Source organism: Dermacentor albipictus, chromosome 5 (genome assembly GCF_038994185.2).
Source record: "Dermacentor albipictus isolate Rhodes 1998 colony chromosome 5, USDA_Dalb.pri_finalv2, whole genome shotgun sequence".
Classification (NCBI taxonomy): Eukaryota; Metazoa; Arthropoda; class Arachnida; order Ixodida; family Ixodidae; genus Dermacentor; species Dermacentor albipictus.
Genome location: NC_091825.1, coordinates 29,511,757 through 29,536,249, shown reverse-complemented (window position 1 = coordinate 29,536,249; position 24,493 = coordinate 29,511,757). Strand labels below are relative to the sequence as shown.

General features: G+C 46.6%; 1 protein-coding gene and 1 pseudogene across 4 annotated transcripts in view; one reads left to right on the top strand and one right to left on the bottom strand.

The window, feature by feature from the left end:
- Nucleotides 1-1,333: 1,333 nt before the first annotated feature.
- On the bottom strand, nt 1,334-5,213 carry LOC139060265 (uncharacterized; annotated as a pseudogene).
- A 6,607-nt stretch (nt 5,214-11,820) lies between these two features.
- Nucleotides 11,821-24,493, top strand: part of LOC135913831 (kinesin-like protein KIFC1) — a 122,017-nt gene continuing 109,344 nt past the window's right edge. Inside the window, exons 1-3 of one of the 4 annotated variants that reach the window (XM_065446522.1) lie at nt 11,824-12,163; nt 14,938-15,009; nt 22,449-22,480. Coding sequence is in view for 1 of the 4 variants with exons in the window: in XM_065446521.1 (XP_065302593.1) it covers nt 12,154-12,163; nt 22,449-22,480 (42 nt within the window). In the remaining 3 variants the exon portion in view is untranslated. Of the gene's footprint in view, nt 12,164-12,842; nt 13,003-14,937; nt 15,010-22,448; nt 22,481-24,493 lie in introns of those variants that run through there. The other 3 variants (XM_065446521.1, XM_065446525.1, XM_065446523.1) reach the window with 3 other exon arrangements.

The window sequence follows — 24,493 nt, the reverse complement described above, 5'->3', positions numbered from 1 at the left end:
GTTGCTCGTTGGCGATTTGAAGCAACTGGGACACAAAGAAAACGCAAGCGATGGCGTCCGCATCAGCCGGTTTGTCGACGGGGTAGCGGGACAAACAATCGGCATCCTGGTGCAAGCGTCCCGTCTCATATATACCACGGAGAAGGTATATTCTTGCAGGCGTAACGCCCAGCGAGCGAGTCGTCCCGTGGAGTCCTTGAGCGAGGATAGGCAGCAGAGAGCGTGGTAATCAGTGATGACACAGAAGAGGCGTCCGTACAAGTATGGACGAAATTTCGCAGCAGCCCACACAAGAGAGAGGCAATCGCGCTCTGTGATTGAATAATTGCGCTCGGCGGGTGATAGAAGTCGGCTGGCATAGGCTATAAGGCGATCATGTCCACGCTGGCGCTGTACTAACACTGCTCCTATGCCGTGACCACTGGCATCAGTTCGAACTTCCGTTGAGGCAGACGGGTCAAAGTGGGCCAAAATTGGAGGCGTGGTAAAGAGAGTAGTCAGCTGCGAGAAAGATGCGACATGGTCGGGACCCCAAGAAAAAGGGGCGTCTTTCTTCAAGAGGTTGGTAAGGGGACGTGCGATGGTCGCAAAATCCTTCACAAAGCGTCGGAAATAAGAGCACAGCCCTTCGGAACTACGAACGTCCTTGGTAGACTTCGGAACAGGAAAATTCGTAACGGCGCGAATTTTGTCCGGATCGGGTCGCACGCCTCTGGCGTCTACGAGGTGTCCAAGGACGGCGATTTGGCGGCGAGAGAAATGACATTTTGACGAGTTCAACTGGAGACCGGCGCGGCGGAACACGTCAGTAATCCCTGAAAGACGGTCTAGATGCGCGTCAAATGTGGGCGAATGAACGATGATGTCGTCAGATAGCACAAACTCGTGGACCACTTGAACCCCTGAAGCAAAAAGTCCATCATTCGTTCGAAGGTGGAGGGCGTGTTACAGAGACCGAAAGGCATCACCTTGAACTGATAAAGGCCGTCAGGGGTAACAACTGCAGTCTTCTCTCGGTCCATGTCGTCGACGGATATCTGCCAGCAGCCGGACCGTAAGTCGATAGTGTTGTGTCTTCAAGTACGCAGTAGCCTACTCGCAAGAACACGTTTATTGCCACTTGCAATACAACGGAAAAGAACCACAAGGCACTTACGTGGCCGTCTTATATAGCTATACCGTGCCACAAATCAGTGACATCACAGACGCACACACACAAGCACGTGCGCTCTATCTAAGATACACAATTCAAGACTTCAGTGACATCAGAGTGCCACTACAGGTTCTATCTAAGAGGTGATGACACAACACTCCCTTCCCCCCTGAAGTGTTCTTAGTAGCGGTCAGGCGGTCGTCTTTGCCTGGTGCTGCGTCGAAGCTCCTGTTGGGAAGATGGCGATGCGCCACCACTGGACTCCCTGCCTGCAGGCGATGGGTCCGGAGGGGTGGCCTGTTTGTCGGTAGCTACTGCCTTCTCACCTACTTGATCGGTGTCAGGCGTCTTTTGCGCACCTTCGTCGTTTACAGGGTGTGCACCTAGAGACCTGCGAGAGACAATGTCTTGGCTACATGCTGGCGGTTCGGTGTTTGGAGACGGCGCTTGAACCATCTCTCGCGCTTCGCCATCGTTTACAGGGTGTGCAGCTTGAGACGTGCGAGACACAATGTCTTGGCTACATGCTGGCGTGTTTGGAGATGGTGCATGAACCGATTGCGGGAAGCAGTCCTGAAATGTTCGCGGTCGCAGATTATCAACATGAACGTACCGCTCTTCATTCCCTATCCACACCACAGAAGTGCTTGAACTCACACGTTTATTTACCTTGCCGCTCAACCACTCCCCTTCCCCGGGTCGTAGACCCTGTACAAGGACGCCTTCTCCTTCCTCGAAGTCCCTCCACGCACCTCGTCACTGATTTGCCGACTGATTTGTTCGCTTAAATTTTTCTTTCATCCTTTGCTCGATATCCGGATGGAGAAGGCTCAACTTTGTCCTAGGTTTCCACGATAAGAATAGCTGGGCTGGTGTGTCTTCAGTGACCCCTGTTGGCGTGTTCCTATAATTGAATAGGAACTGGTCGATCCGGTGCTGGAGAAACTTCATCTGCCCATTTCTTTGTTCGTCCATGACCTGCTTAAGAAGATTTTTTTAAGTCTGTACACAACGTTCCGCGCTGCCATTCGATGGTGGGTGATAAGGAGGCGATTTAGTGTGCCGAATGCCATTCCGTCTCATGAATGTCTCGAAAAGTGCTGATGTAAACTGCGGGCCATTGTCTGTGACCACTTCTTCCGGTAACCCGTACGCGGCAAATACTGTGCGCAGCTTCTCTATTGTCTTTTCACTACTAGTTGACTTCATGACAAACACTTCAACCCACTTTGAATAGGAGTCAACTAGCACTAGAAGCCAATGTTGGTCACGATGAGCAAAATCTAAGTGCACACGCTCCCACCGGCGCCTAGACACTCCCCGGGACATTACAGGAACTTTGGGTGCCACATTTTCAGTCAACTGGCATGTGACACATTCTTTCACTGTTTGTTCGACGTCTTGCGTAAGGCGGGGCCACCACACGTGGCCTCTAGACAGCATTTTCATACGTTCCATTCCAGGATGGCCTTCATGCAACAACGATAGCACTTTTCCTCGAAAAGACATTGGCACTATCACTCGATTTCCCCACGTCACGCATTTTCTGTCAACAGAAAGCTCACTTCGTCGCACAAAATATGGCGCCAAAGCGTCATCAGACACTTTTGAAGGCCAGCCGACCTGCGTGTAAAACAACACCTTTGATAACAGCTTGTCTCTGCTTGTTTCCCCTCTAATGTCTTCTGCCGAAAGTGGGAGCTCGTCCAGCGTAGAAGAACCTATGTACACGTCACACACGTCATCTGTGCACCCGCCAGCTGTGTTCGGAAGCGGCAGGCGTCAAAGTGCGTCAGCGTTGCCGATATCCCGCGATTTTCGATAAACCCATTTGTAGTCATAAGCAGCAATCTGCAAGGCCCAACGCTGCACGCGTGCCGCCGACATAGCCGGAATTGGCTTACCGTGTCCTAATAGCCCCATTAAGGGTTGCTGGTCGGAGTAGATCCCAAATTTCCGCCCGAAAAGGTACTTGTGAAACTTCTTTAGCCCGTACACGACAGCCAGGGCTTCTTTTTCGATATGGGCGTACGCCTGCTCCATTTTAGTCAGAGTCTTAGACGCAAAAACGATTGGTCTTTCTTCAGATCCTTCCTTGTGAAAAAAGGACTGCGCCTAAACCATACGAAGAGGCGTCACAAACCAACCCTAGCTCCTTGGAAGGGTCATAGTAGGTGAGTACGGATGCACTGAGCAGCCAGCCCTTGGATTCTTTGAAGGTTTTTTCTGCGGCAGCCGTCCATTTCCACTTCACATTCTCAGCTAGCAAGTCATATAATGGTTTAAGCTGTGCTGACATGTTCGGCACGAATTTCCCATAGAAATTTCCCATTGAAATCACTGCTTGGAAAATAGACGGATCACTTGTTATTCCGTACGGCATACGAGTGTATCGAAAAATGCCTAGGTGGGTGTTCACAGTGACCAAAGGTTGCGAATCAGGGTGCAGTTGCAACTGTTGGTACGCTGTAGTAAGGTCAAGAACAGTAAAACATTTGCATCCATGCAGCGTGGCAAAAACATCTTCCAACGTTGGCAAAGGGTAATAATCGGTTCTCAGACAACGGTTTAGTCACTTTGTAATCTCGGCATATGCGAACTTTGTTGTTAGCCTTGGGTACGACTTCTAGGGGCGTAGCCCAAACGCTTTGCTGTACAGGCACCAGTACTCCCGATTCCACTAGTGAATGTAATTCCTGTGCTACGGCGTCCCTGAGTGCAAATGGCACAGGTCGATGCTTACAAAAAATAGGTGTACTGCTGTCTTTTAGCACTAAGTTCACCGATGTGTCAGCTATCAGTCCTAGTGCCGGCTCAAACACTTCCGAAAATTTTTCGATGACAGCGGCTGATTTATCAAGACCGATATTACACACGCTCGTCCAATCCAGCTTCAAAGCCTCTAGCCAATTACGTCCCAACAACAAAGTGTCACACATTTGGGGTGTTTGGACTACAATTAAAGGCAAGGTCGCTGTTTGGCCATTGTGCTCTACGCGCACCGTCAACTTGCCTGTAATTGCAAGCGGGACACCTCCGTACGTTTTTAGCCGTAAACTACAACTTTCTAGAGATAAATCAGACCAATATTGCCGGTACATCTTTTCTGTTACGATAGACACAGATGGTCCTGTGTCAACTTGCATTTTCACATTCCTACCTGCCACCCTAACTTTCACAATGTAGCTACCGTCATTACTGTTACATGAAAAAATATGGCTCAGCAAAATATCGTCCTCACCACTTATACTGTGCGAGTCACAGGAGCCTTCTAAACCAGTGCTCTTTTCAAGGGCGTGTACCGAACGTTACGTCGTTCTGCAGACCCGTGCCAGGTGCCCCACCTTTTTGCAGGCCCGGCATCGATATTTGCGAAACGGGCAGGTTGCGGCGGTATGCGTTGATCCGCAACGGAAACAGTCAGTTGATTCGGCTTGCCGCTCCGTGTTCTTGCTCGCTGCCCATCTTGTCCATGCGGTGGCCTCGGGTTTTCTTTGTTGGGGTTGCTGGACCAAGTTCACCTCGCTGAGGTCTTTAGGATGAATCTTCCTTGTTTCGGTGCGAGCGAGTTCCCCACTTTTGGCAAGGTCATAGCAGCTTGGAACGTCAGGGTACTCTTCTTGAGGAGCTCAGCTTGTGCTGTTTCGTTTGTCAGACCGGCCACGAACCGATCCCGCAAAGCGTCATCCCGAAATTGCCCGAACTCACAGGATGCAGCCAACCTTTTCAGTTCTAATGCAAACGTAGCAACTGGTTCGTTTTCTTGCTGCGACCTACGGTTCAACCGGAACCTTTCAGCTATCACCAAGGGCTTCGGTGAATAGTGCCCTTTGAGAGTCCTGACCAGTTCGTCGTATGTTTTGGCTTCGAGATTCACTAGGGCCAACAAATTCTTCAACGTGCGGTAGGTCTGTTTTCCAATAGCCGTCACAAAAGCGGATACCTTCAAGTCGTCGCTGACCTGGGTGGCACGGATGTAGTGTTCAAAGCGTTCCACATAAGATTCGAAGTCTTCGTCTCCCTCCTCCGTGAACGGCACGAAGCGGCCGAAGGAAGCCATGCTGTGCCTAGACGCCTGCTGTTCCCAAACTGCTGGAGCCGCAAGCAGCGCTTCAGCCGTGGCCTGGTTATCATCCGCTATGAGAGTCCCATCCTCGTTGCCACCGCTGTGTCTTCAAGTACGGAGCAGCCTACTCGCAAGAACACATGTTTATTGCCACTTGCAATACAACGGAAAAGAACCACAAGGCACTTACGTGGCCATCTTATATAGCTATACAGTGCCACTAATCAGCGACATCACAGACACACACACACAAGCACGTGCGCTCTATCTAAGATACACAATTCAAGACTTCAGTGACGTCAGAGTGCCACTGCAGGTTCTATCTAAGAGGTGATGACACAACAGATAGAAGAAAAATAGGTGGCACCGTACAGGCAGTCTAGAGCGTCATCAATACGTGGCAAAGGGTACACGACCTTTTTTGTGATTTTGTTCAGGTGGCGATAATCTACACAAAAGCGCCACGTTCCATCCTTCTTCTTGACAAGTACGTCGGGAGATGCCCAGGGACTACAGGAAGGCTTGATAAGGTCCTTTGCAAGCATATCTTTGTGACTTCCTGTTGGATAACAGCTCGTTCAGACGCAGAAACACGGTATGGACGTCGGTGAATAGGGTTCGCATCGCAAGTATTTATGCGATGGGTCACGACGGACGTTTGACCTAAGCGTCTATTGTGAAAGTCTAAAATGTCGCGATAGCCTTCAAGAACGCGGCAAAGAGCTTCAGCTTGAGCAGGTGTGAGGTCAGAGGAGACCATCTTCTTAATGGCGACGTCAGTACCGTGCGATGACGTCATGGTATGGGCTGAGCTGTAACGATCTTCCACTGTGAATGGCTCGACCTCATCATCCTGCAAAGCGCGAATTATAGCCAAAGAGACGCCCTGAGGCAGAACTTGCGCGGTTAGCGCGAAATTGACAAGCGGAAGGCAGGTGCGGTTGCCAGTAATTTTCAGCACAGTGTGCGGCACGGTAACACCATGTGTAAGCATAACGGCCGGAATTGGTGCGGCCACGTAATTGCCGTCGGGTACAGCTGCTGAGGACAACAGGTCGACGTTTGTCACAGAGTGAGGTGGTAGGCGAATAAAATCTATGCAGCTCAGATGGCTTGGAGGCGGGTCCACAGGGTCGGCAAGAAGAGGCAAGTCAAGGCGAAGTGAGCCGGCCGAACAGTCAATGAGGGCAGAATGATGCGCAAGAAAATCCAGACCGAGAATGAGTTCTTGAGGGCAATGCTCGATGACGGTGAAGAGAACGACGGTGTGTCTCTCAGCAATGGTGAGTCGGGCAGAGCACACGCCAACAATAGCGACAGTCCCTCCGTCGGTGACTTGTACAACTCGGTTCGGGGCAGGCATCAGAACTTTCTTGAGCCGACGGCGAAGAGCAGCACTCATAATTGACACATGCGGCCCGGTGTCAATCGTCGCGCACACAGGAACATTGTCGACGAGAACGTCCAAAAGATTCTTGTTCGTGGGTAAGGTGAAGCGAGGATTTCGTGCCAATGTCGTCAATGCAGCTTCACCTCCAGAAGCTGCACTGTCTAGTTTACCGTTCGGGGGTGCGGCGAGTAGGTCGTAGAAGGAGCACGGCGTGAGGGGGGCGAGCGAGATTAGCGGCGGGAGGGAGAAGGCGAGCGGGAGTAGCGGGATCGTGTCAAAGGTGTCGCAGGGTCAGATGATGGACCGGGCATAGAGGAACGAATGGATTGCACGCTGACGTTGGACAAATCTTGACGGACGACGGCCTGGATCAAGGAGATTGTCACCGGCGTTGGGATTGAGGCTCCGAGCGTTGCGCTCGGAGCCTCAATGCTCAGTCGAAGTTTCCTCTGTAGACGGAGACGACGCGCGCAGACTAGTTGCTTTGTAAGTACATTGCACTGTTTGTGGTATATATTATCTGATGTCACCGTGTCACGCTGCCTGTTTTCACGCCCGCACACATATTCAAGCTCTCTGCTTCTCTCAGGATTCATTCCACATTTGCAATGCTAGTCGCAGCTCGAAATAGCCTCTTGTGAATTTTGCTGTAGCCGTTTATGCAGCAAGTACCATCCTCTTCAAGTACAACAGTTTTCATTGCTCGCAGATGCCTGGCTACCAGTTGCCTCATATAAAATATTCCGCATCGCTTCTGTGTAGCGTCGTCCTGAGCAATTTCGAACTTCCAGAGCGTAGAAGGCAGTGTCACGTTCGTGAGCTCGTTGAGCACCAAGTGTGTAGCGCAGATTTCTCAAGTTCCTTCTTCCAAGCCCAACAGCAGGTTTGGATTAAGTTGAAGCGCTATCACTACAAGCTTCGCCCGGTGTACCTGCCGGCACTTGCGCTCGTTCTTTTGGTGGACGTCGCTTTCGCTTCACATTTTTTGGCTTTGAGATTTGCTCAGGCAGCCCAGGAAAGAGCCGAAGAAGTGGGCCGAGAACAAGCATCCATTTCCCGCGAGGTATCAATATTTCTTTGTTACCGCTGTTGGGCTTGGAAGAAGGAACTTGAGAAATCTGCGCTACACACTTGGTGCTCAACGAGCTCACGAACGTGACACTGCCTTCTACGCTCTGGAAGTTCGAAATTGTTGAGGACGACGCTACACAGAAGCGATGCGGAATATTGTATTATTACACAGTGAAATATTTACTTATTTTGGGAATATTTGGTATCTGATTTTCGAGTTTTTAATTTCTGCTAACGCTGTCGGCGCCTTAAGGGCAGAAAAACATAGCCTTTGAGATTACTGTAAATGCATGGCGGCTCTGATGCAGTATAGCTTTCGTAATCGCTTTCAACGCACGCAGCCACCAAAAGGGTAGCCTTCGAGATTTGTTTTTGTTACCTAAAATGATATAATTGTACGCAAATTTGAACACTGTAGACTACTTCCTGTTTTAAGAAAGCAGCCAAAAACAGACGCACACAGGAAACATACGAGAAGACAGGAAAGAGGCTGGAAGAGGCCTGTCTTGTGCATGTTTCCTGTGTCCGTCTTTTTTTTTGCTGTTTTTTTCTTAATACAATGAACCAACTAGCCCAACAACGTGCTTTACTTCCTGTTTCAATGATAAACCTGAACATACATAACATAAGTCCCAGTTACATGTTCGGAGGTCAGGACCAAAACTCTATGATCAGGACCTTTTCATAATGAGGGATAACTTGAGTGCTTGGCTCTAGGTCGAACAAGTGGCTTCAAATGGGCGCTTATATATTCTGCTAGTCATCCACAAGCATTTTTTTTAAAGCAAACTACAAATTGTTTGTATGACCCCCCGATAGAAAAAAAACGAATTTAATACTATGATGTTAAAGTGGGCAGAATTTATATCAAGTTGGAAATATATTTATTTTGCTTTGAAAAAATAATGAACTGTGTCCGATAGAGAACAAAAATAAAGAAATATAATATGAACAGACTAAAATTTCCGGCAATATTTTTATGTTAGTTTATAAATAACTCACTAGCCTGGACATGCCTATTTATGGACAGCTAGCGGACGTTCAAAACGGGATGTCCTATGGACATCCCATGGGGATATCCTTCGGACATCCAAACAGGATATGGATTTCTCCTGTACGTCCCATGGACGTCCGTGTTGGATATCCGGATGGATGGACGTTGGGACTTGTGGTGGACGTCCCACGGATATCCGTGGTTACTTGGGCTACGGCGATCACCATAGCACCATGTTTATGCAATTGCATTACATCTTGCAACACCAGCTCTGCTAAAATCCTGCCAGGCGCAGCACCTTTCGTGGCAAAGCTAGGTGGCAATCGGTTGCACCCAGCTCTCCAGAAGTGGTACGAACATCAGCACGAGCGCATGATCTGCAAGTTGGTCAGTTCCTTCATTTGAAATACCACAGTAGACCACAAAACCATCACGTTTGAAGGTTGACTTGTTGAAATTGTACGCCTGGCGCAACTTAATTTCATCCAAAATCAGTGTGCTGAATTTCTTCCGATCTTCTGTTGCCCAGCTGTTTTCCAACAGCTTCCACGCAGAGGATTGAAACCATACTTGCATGGATAGAATTCCTTTCAGAATTTGTGTAGACGGCTCACGGAGGGCAAGGGCAGCATATTCATGTCTTAAGCTTACATGCTCGAGGGCTCAGAAGCCAGTCCGCATTGTACCGCGCGCCACACGGAGACTTTGCTTTCAACAGTTTAAACGATGTCATAAATGCAAGGAAGTTCGGCCAACGCTTCCTCGATTCTGTTATCGGGCATTTCAGATGCTTGTAGTATTTCAAAATGTCGTCGTCCTCAAAGTGGAGTTAACACACTTTTGATTTGTTTGTGAGGCGTTTGTCTTTTCGCTGTAGCATGCGTTGCCAACTTTTAAACTCTCCAGCGTCTTGCGGCGGGTCGAAAACATGGTGACCAGCGGCATCGTGTCTTAGGCTGCTGGTGCAGCTGGGGCAAAACAGCACGGCATAGGGAACTTCTTACTGTCATGAGACGCGGAAACGCTTCTTCAAGAAGCTTTTCAAGAGAACAAATCACGACGCATCACACAACACCTACAAAACAGACGATTCAGCGCAACCAACATGAAACCAGAAGTGAAAGCAGAAGTCATGTTTCAAGTTCATTACCAGAAACTCATTTACAATACCTAGCTCAGATATGACAAATTTTCACAAAGAGGTTCAAAATTAAGAACTGTGAAATAACTACTTCTCAAAATTGAAACCAGAAATCTACCAGAAATGGAGCAACTTCTATCAAAAACGAAACAAAAAGTGGCGAAAGACGCGATCGCAGAGGCGCTAGCTCGCGTTAAAGCCCCTACATCCACGCGCCACCGCCGACCAAGCTAAGTACCGCCAACCTACCCTCCTCCTCCACGCTCCTCTCCCACTCACTCCCTCAGCTTCCGGCGTCAAGCGGAACTTACGTAGCTTCAGCTTCCTGTTCCGAGTGGAAGTGACGCTATGTTTTTAGCGTTGTTTACTTTCGCGTCTACGGAGAGGCTTTAATTGCACCAGCTGCGGTTGAAACTGTTAATGCGATTCCATCCAAGAACCACCGCCTATTGTAATCGGCGATCTGGTCGTGTTCGCTGCTTCGCGTCAACCTGCGACGGGTTGTGCCTCGAGAGACAATGTACAGTGGAATGCAGTGCCTGGGTGCTTGGAGACCGCTCCCGTTTTTCGTGCATTTGGAAAACAGCGACCGCAAACTACTACTTCAGCGGAATACAACAGCTTCTCCCCTTTGAATTCTTCTTGTTTTGAAGCATACATCCCCTTCAGCCAGCACGTATGGAGGGACTTTAGTGAAGGAGTTCGCGACGCCAATTTGTACGGCAGACGCATAGAGTTTATGCTGTTGATTCTGAGGTTGAACTTGTCTCGTACGGCAGATCGAAGGTAACGAACGTCCCAAGTGCGTGCACTGTGTGAAAAACTGCAATGACGTGAAGCTATGAAATATAACAAGTTCAAATTTGCGTCGAAGGCATTCAGTGACATGGTGAAAGCAAGTGTGCTTTTCTTGTGCGATATGCGCGGAGGTGTGCAGTGAATTGGTGCGTGCGCGCGTGTTGTAACGCGTGCAAAGGTGTACGGCGAATTGTGTTAGTGTTGTGACGCGAGCAGATGTGTACGGCGAATTATGTTCATGTGTTGTGCCCCAGCCCATGGCTCTCCGCACTTTGTCAGAGAAAGGGGACGACAGGCAAAGCGCGCAGGCGCAGCGTACGCAAACAAGCACGTAGATGCACACGAATGACGCTTGGTGGAATGGCTAGAGCGAGCTACTCAAATTAGCACCGGTTCCTAAGCACCGGCGTCTCACCATCGTCTGCAATCACAGTGGAAATTCTCGCAGCGCAACTCCGGGAAGCGTAAACGCCGGAACCGGAAATCTTAAAACCGGACATGCCGGAACCGGAAACGCCGGAAGCGGAAATGCCGGAACCGGATTTGGTGTGAGGGAAAAAGGCGGTTGGCGGTACAGAGCGGCGGTGGCGCGCGGATGGAGGGGCTTTAGCTCGCGTGACCACCACTTCGGCCATCTCCCAAGCTGAGGTGAAGTACGTCTAAACGTTGGGCGACGCGGGATGAGGCCGGATGTAGACACATGATAGATCACTTCGGGTGCGCCGCTGATCAGTTTTGCGACCAGGGTCGCGCGACTGAAAAATCGCGCAGAGAACGACTGGCCCAAAATGGTCGCTTTTCAAGAAAGGCGACCGTTTGCGACCATTTGCAACTAGTCGCTTTGCGACCAACTTGGTCGCGCGACCACTGTCAGTCGCCGGTGTGAATGAGCCCTTATATGTTTAACGCCCTGCAACACGCGGCAAACGTCCCTGGCCGGCTGCTTTCTACAGTTGCCGGCAGGTGGCGAGACAAGTTTATGCTAGCTCGCCACTACAACATCTAGCATCCCGTGAAAAAAAAAAAAATCGCACGTTTTTGTTCAAAACCAGGCAAAGAACTATAATAAGCTAAACGACGCAATCTCCCAAAGGCGATCTCTCTACAAAATTTGGGGAAGAATAGTGCAACGGTTAGCGCAAAACATTTCTTTTTCTCAAACATACGCAGCAAAATATGCAGCACTCTGTACATCAGCAGACGCTAAAACTAAATTATATTTTTATAACAAACTGTTAATGTGAATGCCCCATAGTTACTACAAATACAGCGCTTACATAAATTTTTCAACTGAAAACACGGCTCTCACAGCGAGAGAACGGTGAACCAATTCACCCAATCGTAACAGCGCGAGTGTTAACGTAACGATCACGTGACAAGGCGCGTCTAACAACGGTGGCAGAATTTAAAAGTGCATGGGTTCGTGTTGTCAGCTCCGAATTCTGTTGAGTTTCGTGTGACTCACAAAATTCGTTGTTTTGGCTGTGTGCCCCGCAACATTCTCTGTTTTTATGAATAGACGTCGTTGGTCTGCAGCGAAATGAGCCAGCGTGAGTGTTTCTTCTCGTGTTGTCTTTTTCAAACCTAGGGCATCCTAGGTCTTGCGTCCGGCGAAAAGCATGCTCGCACTCATATGTGCTTTGCGTTATTTAACCAATTTTCGTACGTTACACTTATCTTCCGAAGGCTGTTTGTCCACCGCCTATAGTGATATTTTGGTTCCTGTTGTTACAGCCTAAGATTACACTGAAGCAGGGTTTGGGTACGGGCTAGTTGGTATTCCAACTAGCCCGTTGGTAGTCTGCGCTTGTCATCGTTGCTCTTTTGGTCCCTGTCTATGTATGCGCTGTAAGTGATGTTTGAAACTAAGATTACAAGCTTAAGTGTCCCAAACGCAACCCTGTCGTTCATGCAAAGCGAGCAGGCATTGCGCTTGTTTGAGCAGTCAAATTTTGAATTGGCCCGTGTGTTGAAGTTTTTTTTTTTCGATTTGCCACCGAAATTTTGACATTCTGTTGTTTCCGCCCCCTGCGTCATTCCTTACGGTTTAGCGTGGATCATGCAGCTTCATAGCCCGAATGTTATTTCATACGCCGCGCCTATTTTGCCGGCAAAAAATTGAGCCCTTCTTTGCCGGCAACTAGCAGGGTGGGCAAGGCGAAAGTCACCGGCAGTTTCTTCCCGTGGTGGCTGTGCGTCACGACGTGAGTTGTACGCCGGCGCATTTCCGCGGGGGCGCGAAGGGGGCTTCTGCCTCCAAAAGGCAGAGGCTGTTTTCATTGTGGCTGCGGTAATCAGTTCACCGTGGCTAGTCACCGCGCATATGGTGTAACAGTCTGTCGCCTGTCTAGCAGCGTCAACATACTCTTCCGTTGGGCGGTCTTGAAAGGTGCGTGCAAGTTTTTTCTGCCCTTTAGCCGTGTTCTGGAACGAGAGTTTCCGAGGAATTCAGTTTGGCGGTGGCGTCACATTTGGGCGGTCCGCCGACGTAATGAAAATGAGAGGAAGGACAGAGGCCAATCGGCGCGCAGTTTCTTTTTCTGGAAGTGAATGTCACAAACCAAGCGAAATTATAGCAAATTAGGAATGCTTCTTGATTACAATTCCTACAAATAATTTGTTGACTATGTTGATGAGGTTTTCCTTTCATTATAAAACGTTTGTGTGACATACTGGCGGCGAATGATTTAACGCATTTTGTTTACTGCCATTGACTCATTTATGCCGCTCGGTGGTACGTCGTACGTTAGCATGGCGTGCAGAAACTCGCCTGTAGTTAAAGTATCATACCCCCAAGTTTTACGTTGAATTTAAGTTGGCCCACCCCTACTATAAGCCTCCCCATACCATTTTGCCCTGAACGCTGATCTTGCCCACGCACAGGCTCTGCACATGGCACCTTTGGATCACACCGAAGCACCTTGAGCCACTTCGCTTCGTATCAGACAACAAATTTGGTTTCCGCATGATATGTTTGTGGCGCCAATATAATTTGAGTGCCAGCCCCGACGCGATGGCATCACCCAAGCGGTGACCAATCTCTGCTCGCAAAGCGAATTCTTCTGAAACCGAATTGTTGCAGAATACAGCTCCTGGCCTTTCGTCTTTTGTCGTGTATCCCAGCCAGCATATTTTTGGGCAGGGGCTGCGGCTGGCCTTCTCAGCCCAGGCAACTAAATCTTGAGCACTTGCAAATTTCATGATGGGCTGTACAGGGTCGATTGCGGCCAAAATTCTAAAAAAAAAAGTAGCAAATGTAGCAAGATACAACTTGTATGGGTACTTGCTCACGCGGGGAGTCCAGGGGATGGGGCGGCAGACCGAGGTATAATCAACTGGGAGGTGGACCCCCTCAACCCTGGACTTCCCGCAGGAAGAGATTACAACATATAATGAAAGTACTGCCTATTATAGAGAGAATCGCAAGACATAAGCAAACCCACATACAGAACTAAAAAGAGAACAGGCTACGGTCTGGAGACAAATCCAAACCGATTCTATCCCCATCCCCCATCGCCTATCCAAAATCCACCCGGATGAAATCCAACTAAACTGCGAACATTGCAACTGCATGAAGGTTACCCAAAATTGCATTATTTGGGAATGTGAGGGGAAACCCTGCTCCGCAGTCAATTCTGCCAACTCCCTCCCATGAGACATGGGAATTGCTTCTGTCGACGACTGACTACTAGATTTCAGCAGAAGTAACTAACTTGGCCGAAACGGTCGTGACAAGTAATTAGGCACCACCTTTTGCACCAGTGGCAAGCTAATTTAATGACCTCGTTATACTGTAAATTTGTTTCTCTTTCTCTCTGCGGGGGCGATTCTTTGCCAGCACAACTACTGGCGGAATAGCACCAGCGGTAATTTGCTGGCAGAATAGACAACAGCTGTGCGTCCTTCTGTGTGCAGTATGCCTGCTCTATTATCAACCTGTGGCCACTATTATCTATGAGCCTATGGATTGAAACTTCAGGAAGAGAAAAACTTTAATGGTACAAAATAGCACTGGGGTGCTCCCCTCCGAAAGCCCTCAGTCGTGGCTGGAGACCTCAGTTCAGGACCCCTTGTACTGTAGCACAAGGCATCTGTTTGGCTGCTTTTTATTCCTACCGTGTTCCTCTCCCAGCCCATCACCCTCACCACCCCTTTGCATTGTGCATTGGCAATTGAGCACTAAAAGTGCCCATCGTGAAATTTTTTCTCAACTAATCACTCTCTTTTTGTGCCTGGGTGGCAGGCATGATGCTTGCTGGCATTAAAATTTGGAAACAAAAATAGGCTTTGTTATCAGTGCGCTTACTTGTCTGCTTTTCTGCAGGTGAGACAATGGACTGACCAAAAATGACGTGCAAGGGCTAATCCAGCATTCATCAGAATGCACACAAATATGGTACATTAGCAAATTCCCTGTATATTCTCAATCAAAGAGCAACAAAAGGGGCCAGTTCTTAAAACACTAATCAAATGCACTAAGTTGGACAGATGATAGCCAAGTGAACATGGCAAGGGTTTGTTAAAATAAACACATTGAATTGAGTCATATGACCATTAACCCTTTAATGACAGCAGGTGTAAACACCGAAAGAAATGCATATTTTCTATCAAAATGTGCAAAAAACATAAAGAATAAGCATAATCAAGGAAAGGAAAATTATTTTGCAGCGCCTTTTCCAGCATTAGGATCCACCATGGTTGCTTAGTGGCTGTGGTGTTGGACTGCTAAACACAAGGTTGCAGGATCGAATCCCAGCCATGGCGGCTCCATTTCGATGGGGGCTAAATGCGAAAGCACTCATGTACTTAAATTCAGGTGCACATTAAAGAATTCCAGGTAATCCAAAATATTGCAAAGCCTCCCACTATGGCGTTCCTAATAATTAAATCGTGGTTTTGGCACGTAAAACCCCATAATTGAATTCCTTTTTCCCCAGCAATAGAGTGGAAGTCAGGCAGCAAACTAGAAGTGGGCTTCACCCCAGCCACCCATGGCTTTGTTTTGGAATTTGTTCAGGCAGTTTTCACATGTGAACCAAAGGTGCACTTTTTGTTGCTTTACATCATGTGTGTAACACCACTTCAGGCAGAGATCTTGCATTGGTATGTCTTCTCTGACCATGCTGTCAAAGGAAAGCAAGTCTTGTGCCAAACTTCTTTTTTTTGTATTGTTCCTGCTCAAAACCTACAAATAGCACCTGCTGCCTGTCAGTCAGCATTGGCTGAAGACATTAGCTAAAAACTTCACCCTCAATACCAAAGCTTGGCAAGAAAAAATAAATTTGTTCTGGTGTGTTGCCCGTAGGCAACTCCTCATTGAAGGGTTAATGTCTTCCCTTGCAGCCGGTATGTATTTGATTAGTCCAAGGTTTCTTGCTAAGTCTACTTACTCTGGTATGAAGACTGCTACTTCTTCGATGACTTAGTCTGCTATGTAACTTTTTTTTCACACAAAAAGCCACTAAATTTTTCTTGCACTTAAAATTTAATGTAAAACCACATGATTCATTCATTGCAATTTCTTTTGCAGAATGTCAGGCCAATTCAAAAAGTAAAAAGAAATGATAAACCCACATATGAACAAGGTTATGTGCCTAGAATTTAAGCGTGTGTATTTCACTATTCAATAGTGGAATTAAAATTCCAAAAATGAATTTGACTGAATGCAAAACTTCCACATTGCAACAGTTCTTTCCACGCATGTGCACATCTGCAAGGAAGGTGGACACACTTAAAAGAATGTTTTTATTGAACTCTCGGCACATGCACGCCAAACTTGAAAACGGTGTCCTATGCACAACCACTACATCGCCAAAGTTTATCTCTTGGCTGCTTGCTGAGATACATACACGGCAAGTGATATCACAACAAACACCAATCGCACAGGATGGAGTCATGTGTGTGCTATCATCAGTCTTGCACATGTTGCATTCCCACTGCTGCAATTTTTGCTTACATTTCATCACACTTGTCACTGCCAACCAAGCATCTTCTGGAAAGTAGTTGCGCCCTGCGTTCACATCATTTTCATCCAGAATGCCACAGTGCACATGTTCGGATCCTTGTTGAATGTCACTTTCGTTGAGCTGCTTGCCTTGAACTGTGGGTGTTGGGGCGTTCTCAACCACAAGCCAGGCCTAAATTCTTGTTCTTTTTTCTCGTATGGAGAGAGGCTTAAAAAGAGCTTTCTCCTTGGGGCCAAGCTTTCGCTGTTGGACTACCCGATATAGTCAATGGGTGGGCTTTTGGCCTCGCAACACTTCCACGTTGCTGGTACCAATTTTATATTCCTTAGGCCAAGAGCAGATGAAGTTACAGCTGCTTTATTGACCTTGGAATTGGGTATGACAGCAGCAGTCATCGGCCATTGGCACGTCATCATTTTCTGCTCTCTAAGCAGCATTGTCGTCTGGGTTGCACTAAAGAAAACAGGATATTGGCTTAGTCCGCTTTGCTTATAGCGACAGGGCAGCAGTGATTCTCCATGAGCAAATTGTTGTCCGTCAAGTTTACCAGGGATTGAACCACTTCCATCAGAAACTGAGCTACCAGTAATACTTCTGTTCACAGCAGCTTCGTTACCTTCAGGTGACTGATTATTGAGCCCATATTCATCAACAGAGTCCTCCTCAGAATGGCTCATGCCTGTGCCCTCAGATAATTCGGACTTTTTGTTGGCTCTACATGATTATTCATCCAATGGGAAAGGAGGTCCAGCAACAGCACTGTTCTTTTAAAAAATTTTGCCACAGAACTATCACATGCTATGCTGGCAAGTTTTTGAGTGAGAACGCATGCCTTTCTGCATTTCTGGTAGCTTGACAAGTTTCTTATCTTTCTGCCTGTCTACTTACACAACCTTTGCTTCGATATGGTCATTGGTGAATGTGCCTTGTCATTTTCTGACTAGTTTTGCAGACCACCCATCACTGTACAGGTTTTGGTCATACTTGTTTAGGCCACAGTTTTCTGGCTGCAAAGATGTGATGACGGGGCAGAAGCATTGAATTGCTGAAACCACAGGAGCAGTCACTCATAGACACAGTGTGGCTTGTCATTTGGCCACCATCACCTTCCACACTTGCTTCACTTGCCAGATGAAGCTGCTGCTCTACATGCTTCTCATGGCCTCAAAAGGGCACAGTGAAGGTCATATGCCTCAGCGTTACTCGATGTTGCAAGTGTTTCTGCAGCATGGTTGCTGCCTTGTGCATGACCTCCTTTCTCGTGGAGTGCACAATTGAAAGAAAAATTCAGTTTTCAAGGGAGCTATGCCTGTTGATAATGGTCTTAAGCTTCCCGTTGATGCTTTCTGCGCGATTGTTTGTTGACTTCATGAAATTCCTACATGACCCCTTGATTGCCATAATCCATTCGGCTTCAATATTGTCGCAATGTCCAAAATAGGGGGCACAGCACAGCACAGCGGCAGGTCCCCTCTTTAATTCTGAGCGCAATTGCGACTTCTTCAGTGCGCTTTGATAAAAACTCTTGTATCTGCCTTCAGCAAGACCAAGATGCAGAACTATACGATATTTAACACAGGTCCGTTTTCTACACTCCCGGCGACAAGGTATGGGCCTGGATACGCCATTGTGGACTTTCCAAAAAAACTGCCAAGACGGTACTTTGGGTCGTACAGTGTGATCCGCCACCTGAGCGACATGAGTTACAAGGTCATTCCTGACAGTGACAATAGCTCCAGTCACCGCATGCACTTACCTTAAGTGGTGCATGGGGTAAGGATAAAGCCGTACCCATCGAACGACACTTTTTTTAGGCTTTCTTTTTTTTTGTGTTACTCAGTGCTGTTCTACACCGCCCTCATATTCCTAAACTGTGCATCGGGACGATTTTTCTTCGTAGGGACGCAAATGCCACGCCTCTTCTCTGATGAAGAGGACAACGCGATTATGCGTGAACATTCCTTACAAGGTGCAGTGAAGAAGCCACGGTTGCGCTTGGTATTAAAAAGGCAACCTGCCGATCTGCCTCTTGACTACTGCTCTACGACCCATGTTTTTGACGTGACAATATCGTGCCAGTTTGAGTTGAGGCAGTTCACAACAGCCGGTGGTGATGACTTAAGTGTCTGTACAAAAGGTCATGCTCCTCCTCACTTTGTGCATATACCATTCGCTTGAAGCAGTTCAAGAGCTGTCTCCTGAACCGGCTTTGATATGCTACATCTCTGGATGCTGACTTCTTTTGGAAACACTTGAATCATTTGAGGAAGGAGCTCATTCAGAACCTGTCGTTCTACGAGGTCTTTGTCAGCTATAATTACACGAACTGAGGGCCAGCTCTTGTTAAGCTCTTTGAATGTATTAAAAAAAAAAACAGCGAAGAGTTTGCCATTTTCAGTCGCCAACAGGCCAGCAGCCACAATTTCACTCTGCTCATTGCCTCTTCTATGATGACAAGAAAGCAGGACATTATATCCAAGAGTTTGCATGCAGTATCTATATAAATGACTTCGGAGTAGTTTTTAAATGGCGTCCTCATGGCTTCATCCTGGAAATACATGGCTCTCAGTTCATCCTTTTCATCAACGAGGAGGCGGACTGAAGCGCCATACTTGTTTTGAAGCAACTGAGACTGTTCCTCCCAGGTGGCATGCATCATTCTTGGCCTTTGTTGCAAGGTTGTCGCAATATTTCAGCGTAACTGTCTTATGACTTTCTTTTTTGAGCTGCTCTCTGACAAGCTTTTTGTTTACCTTGAGTTGGAGCTTCAACTTTGCTTTTTCCTCTAAATCGGGTGGAAGCTTTCTTTGTTAGTGTAAGTGTCCAAAAAGAGCTACTGACATATTGTGGTTATGGCTAAGAGAAAGGCTCCTGACATCCAGGTGTGTGCTATCCTTGGTAGCTGCTAAGTAGGTTTTGAATGCACAGTCCTTCTTGAAGGTCCGGCACTAAAAGCAATTTTAAAATAAAACAATTCAAAACAATGCTCCAACAAGTTGGCTACTCAAGAAAACTACTTGTTCATACATTTCGCATGCACAGTGAGCGAGTTTACCATTGTTGTGACCTTTGTCCCCTTAGCCTAGGTATTGAGCAACTTGTCTACCCAATAGCAATAACAAATGAACAGCTGTGTAAAATCAGCGAAGCGTCAGCCAGCCTACATAACACAAAATACAGTCGAAGTCCCTTTCAGACTGATTTCAATGCCCTAAATAAGTGCTAGCAGTTTACTTACGGAGATGACCATTCAGTTGCCTTCGTCTTGAATTTCTTCCCTCCTTGAACGCAACAGAATTTCACTGTCTGGTACTTAAGGATGACGGACATGCCTGCTACAATTTTGCCAACCAGTTTTTTACAGCCTTAACTGTCCTGGCATCTCTTTTCCATAAGTAGATGTAAATGGCAGCTCTCTACTGAGCAATCTTCTCCTCCACGTCCATGAATGTGGAAAGCTCGTGTCCAACGTTGAAGTTCAAGTCTTCAGTTGCGGGAAGCTGGTGAACTTGACAAGTAAACGGACGGTCGAGGATGACGTCTCCGTGATCCGGAGGCTGGCCGTCCAGCTGATCCAACGGGTCATCGAGGTGATCCAATGTGGGCTTCTGGTAGGCAGCCTTGAGCAGGTTGTCATGCTTGCACATGCAGCACGCGACACGACGGAAAAAACGTGTTTCTTGTATGGGCAGTCGCCTATGAGCAGGGAAGAAGCAGCACTTCACTACACGGACCCACAACAGGAGTGCGTTGCGGCTGTAAACAAAAATTAATAAAAATAAATGGAAACAGGGGATCGGATGTTTTGTGACTGCTGGCAACCATTCACCTGGGCTACTGTGCCAGCTGCTGGCAATATAGCCACTGCCTATTTCATGTGGAGTGAATATTCTGCAGGCACAGTCACTGAAAAGAAGTTTCGCCGGCATTTCGTTTCCCATGGCTGGCTTCAGTCAGACTGCAAGGGCAGTGAGAATATGTGCAAATACTCCATGTAAACAACATTTCATTATTTAATATCAATTAGCGGTACCAGGGCACCAAAGTCTGGTTTGTGGATAAGTGACTCGCCGAAGCGTGAACCTCTCCTGCCTCCATGTAAACTACACTTCATTATTTAATATCAGTTAGCGGTACCAGGGCACCAAAGTCTGGTTTGTGGATAAGTGACTCGCCGAAGCAAGCACATGCTGGGTGTATATAAGATCTTCTACAAAGTACACGTAAACTGGTAGTCAATAAAGGATCTTGTGCAAATTATTCTGTAAACTGGTAGTGAAGCTTCCATAGAAGCCCACATGTCTGAAGTGATGGCATGTTGCAGCCGTCGCCATCTGCGTGTCGTGGGGACTTCTGTCTAAAAATAAAAAAAAAAATAAATCGAAGTATGATGTCGCATCCGGAAGTGGTGTCAGTACATTATGCTGATAGAAGTTTGAAAATCCACTCCACTTTTATTCGCCTTGAATTATTCACCCGGTATACATGACCAAGCAAAAAGCATATCTCAATGGATAAAAAGTGGTACGGCCAACACTCGCAGCATGGCAATATACTCGGGACATGTTCGCAGAATCCTTCAATTGCTTGCAATTCTGGGTGACACCATGAATCTATATACAAGAATTATTAGGCAACCCATCTTTGCTCCATATTTACTCAATGATGTGTGGCTTCCACACCACAGGAAGGCACGAGCAAAGGTCGGCACCATGAAAGACGAAGCGCACTGGCTGCACATTCTTCTTCTGGTCCGCCATTAAAGAGACAGCATCTATTTTACCAGCCTCCGTCTAACTTACGTTACAGTATTATCATTTAGAAAGCATTTTGACCTGTGAATTTGGTGCCAGTTGTGCACTTGGAGACTTATGTAGAGTGAACGAACATAGTGTGAAGTTGCTTCGCATAGTCGTCTGCATTTATTATCATTGCAGGATGCAGCATGTGGGATATAGCAGCATGAACATGCACGATAATAGTATGCACTCGCATTTTTTGCCAATAAATGCTGTGCTCTAGCTCAGGGGAAATTTGAAGCAAAGGGCACATCATGCCTTGAACAAAAATGAAAAAACTCTCACCAAACTGCCGTGCTCAATTGAGCAACACTACTCTGCACGACATGATAGCTCTATAAGAGGCTTGTATTGGATGGTCTTCTCTTACACCAGTAGCAATGGTCGGCAGGGGTAACCAAGAAGCTACGAATACATTTTGAACTCTAAAAAAAAATGAACATTTGCTGTTTCAGTGCACCGAAGTTGTCCAAAATGGAATGTTTACTTTATTTGATGCATTCTTGCACACTTTTTATGTATGTTTGTCCCTCCTCGCACCTAGTCGCGCTTCATTTGTGCTGCACATGTCTCTACCAATAAGTTTGGCATGCTTTTTTTCCAAGCTTCATTACCTATGTTGATCGACCTTGTCTTGCTTGCGAACACGCAATTGCACGCCCTCAACCTACAGACCACCTTGGTTCCAGCATTGATTCCCCATTCTGCCCTGTGGATGTCCTGGAGATCCTGACATCTTTATTTTATGGTATATTCAACTATGCCGGCATTACTGTAGTAATGAAGCACGCCAGCGATCCATACAGCCCGCCACTTAAATTAAAAATAAAACAATGATGCTGTAAGAAAACGGCACAATGCTGTGAGTGTTTGCTATATCCGGCACGTCCTGTGGCAATTAAGGCACGGTGTCAATTTAAATAAGTACATAGACTGGTTGAAATGCTTGGGACTTGAAAAACTAGTTGAAAAACTTTAGATGCGAAGTTGTTTGGTGCTTCTGTGACAACCACTGTTTCTTGTCGTGAGTTTTTGCTAAGTGCTGTTAACAATAGTTGTTGAACTTTCAGCGAATTCCCTGCCTGGTGTTTCAAGCCGCACGGTAAGTCACATTTTGGAGTCTTTCTTTCACTGTCATGCACATGAAATCTGCAGGCATTCCAGCATGTAAAATGTCTTGCATTTTACAGCATCCCTTACAAACTCTTGCCAAATGCCACGACAAGATCATTAGCTCTGAGGGCAAATCCTACTGATACTTTTATGGCGCTTCTTTTGTGAGTCTCGAATAAGTTTACTCTTGCTGCCCTTAAATAGTTCATTGTATGAACATGGAGCATGTGAGAGGAATTAATTTCGTTGCCAACATGCACTTGTTCATTTGACTTCAGTCATGGAAATAGCAGTTCCCGTTTTCAACAAGACCGCTGCCGCAGCAGAACAAACAAGTCAAATTACTATAAGCAGTCATATTTAGTATCTGTTTGTGAACATGGCTTCTGTAGGATTTCGCGGAAATATAGAAGGCATTTGGAAGAAGAAGATTGTCTTTTCAGCTCTTGGCTAAGATCACTCTATTTGTCATCAAAGGGAATAAAATACATGAAGGCTATAAACAGTAACAGGCATTGAATGCTTAAAAATAACGAGATGAACATTAGCACTCATATTGTGTCCTCTCGCTTTGTCCTCATTGTCTGAAGTGTTTTATGTCTCACTATATGCCAATAAAGCCAAACCAATATCAATAAGGCCAAATGCTAACTTTTGTCAGCACTACGAACTTGGGACCCAAGCACTCTGTGCATATATCAGTCTTATACTGGATGTTCTTAATATTAAAGTTTTTAAAGAGCTCGTCACCAGTTTCGACTCGCGCAGCATATACATTACACTCTGACAATTGTGTCTGCTAAGTTCTACAGCACCGCGCATCCACAAAAACAGCTGATTCCAAACCAGACGTCTCACGCCCTGCCTCTTGAGGAGGCTCCGTGTCCAGCCAGAGAGTCGGGTCACACACGCAAATGGCCTGATGTAAGACGACTGCTAACGAGGTCACTCGCCATTAATCGTGACTTCGAGTAATCATCCCCTGCTGAAGGCACAACGCTGCCGTGCATCAAACTGGGAAGAGAAAAAGGAATGTGGGGGGAGGCAGGGCTCGACGCGTGAACATACCCGCGGCTCCAGTATAGGAGAAGGCAGGGAAGAAGGAGCACCGCTTCCATACGCTACCTGAAGCAAATAGAGTCTGTGTCTCCATTAGCAGTGACACTTGCCTCTTGGTGGCGTGCTAAAAGGACAGGCAATTTCTTCTCTCCTGCAATAATGAACTAATTTGAAAAATTTCGTTAGAACCCTTCTCAGATGGCGTTTTATAACTTCCAGTGTATATCCAAATTTTCAATGTAAGGGGTTCATTAAAAACTGTTTGCAGCATATAGCACGGATCTAATTATCGCGCTGTAAGTTGCAAAGCCAGCCCTTACTTACACTGGTAATGAAAATCCATAAGCTTGTAGAACTTCAGCATGCGTATTTCAATACATGAATTGAAGGCAGTGATTTCACTAGACACATCCACTCGGGACAAACTAGCACCAGTTTTGAGGTAAGCGCATTCGAGCTTGCGGTAACAATGCACTCTCATTTCACCTACTATTTTGCCAAAATGTCTTTTTATGTATTGAATAACTGGATCATCGATCCATTTCATCACCATCTTTGGAACACACATCTAAATGAGTGTCATTAGTTGTTCCAAGTGGATGTGACTGAAATATGTGCCATTAAGAAATTGGTTTAAAAGTTCGTTAACAAAAGAGTAAGTCGAATATTCGCTTAGATTTCTCATGCAAGTGATGTCTGCATCCGATAGTAATATAATTCAAGAAATGAAAGGCTGTTACATACCAGTGGTATTATTAAATATGTTAATGATCAAAGAACAGCCCCTACAAAGAGTTCATGTAACAAGACCTATCAAAATTGCGGTTTCAGATACCTGCAGATTATCCAGTAGCCAGAAAATCCTTGTTCAGAATGTATTGAAATAAATGAATATGAATGTGTTAAGCTAGACGTAGGTAGTTTACATGCGTTCTTGGTACAG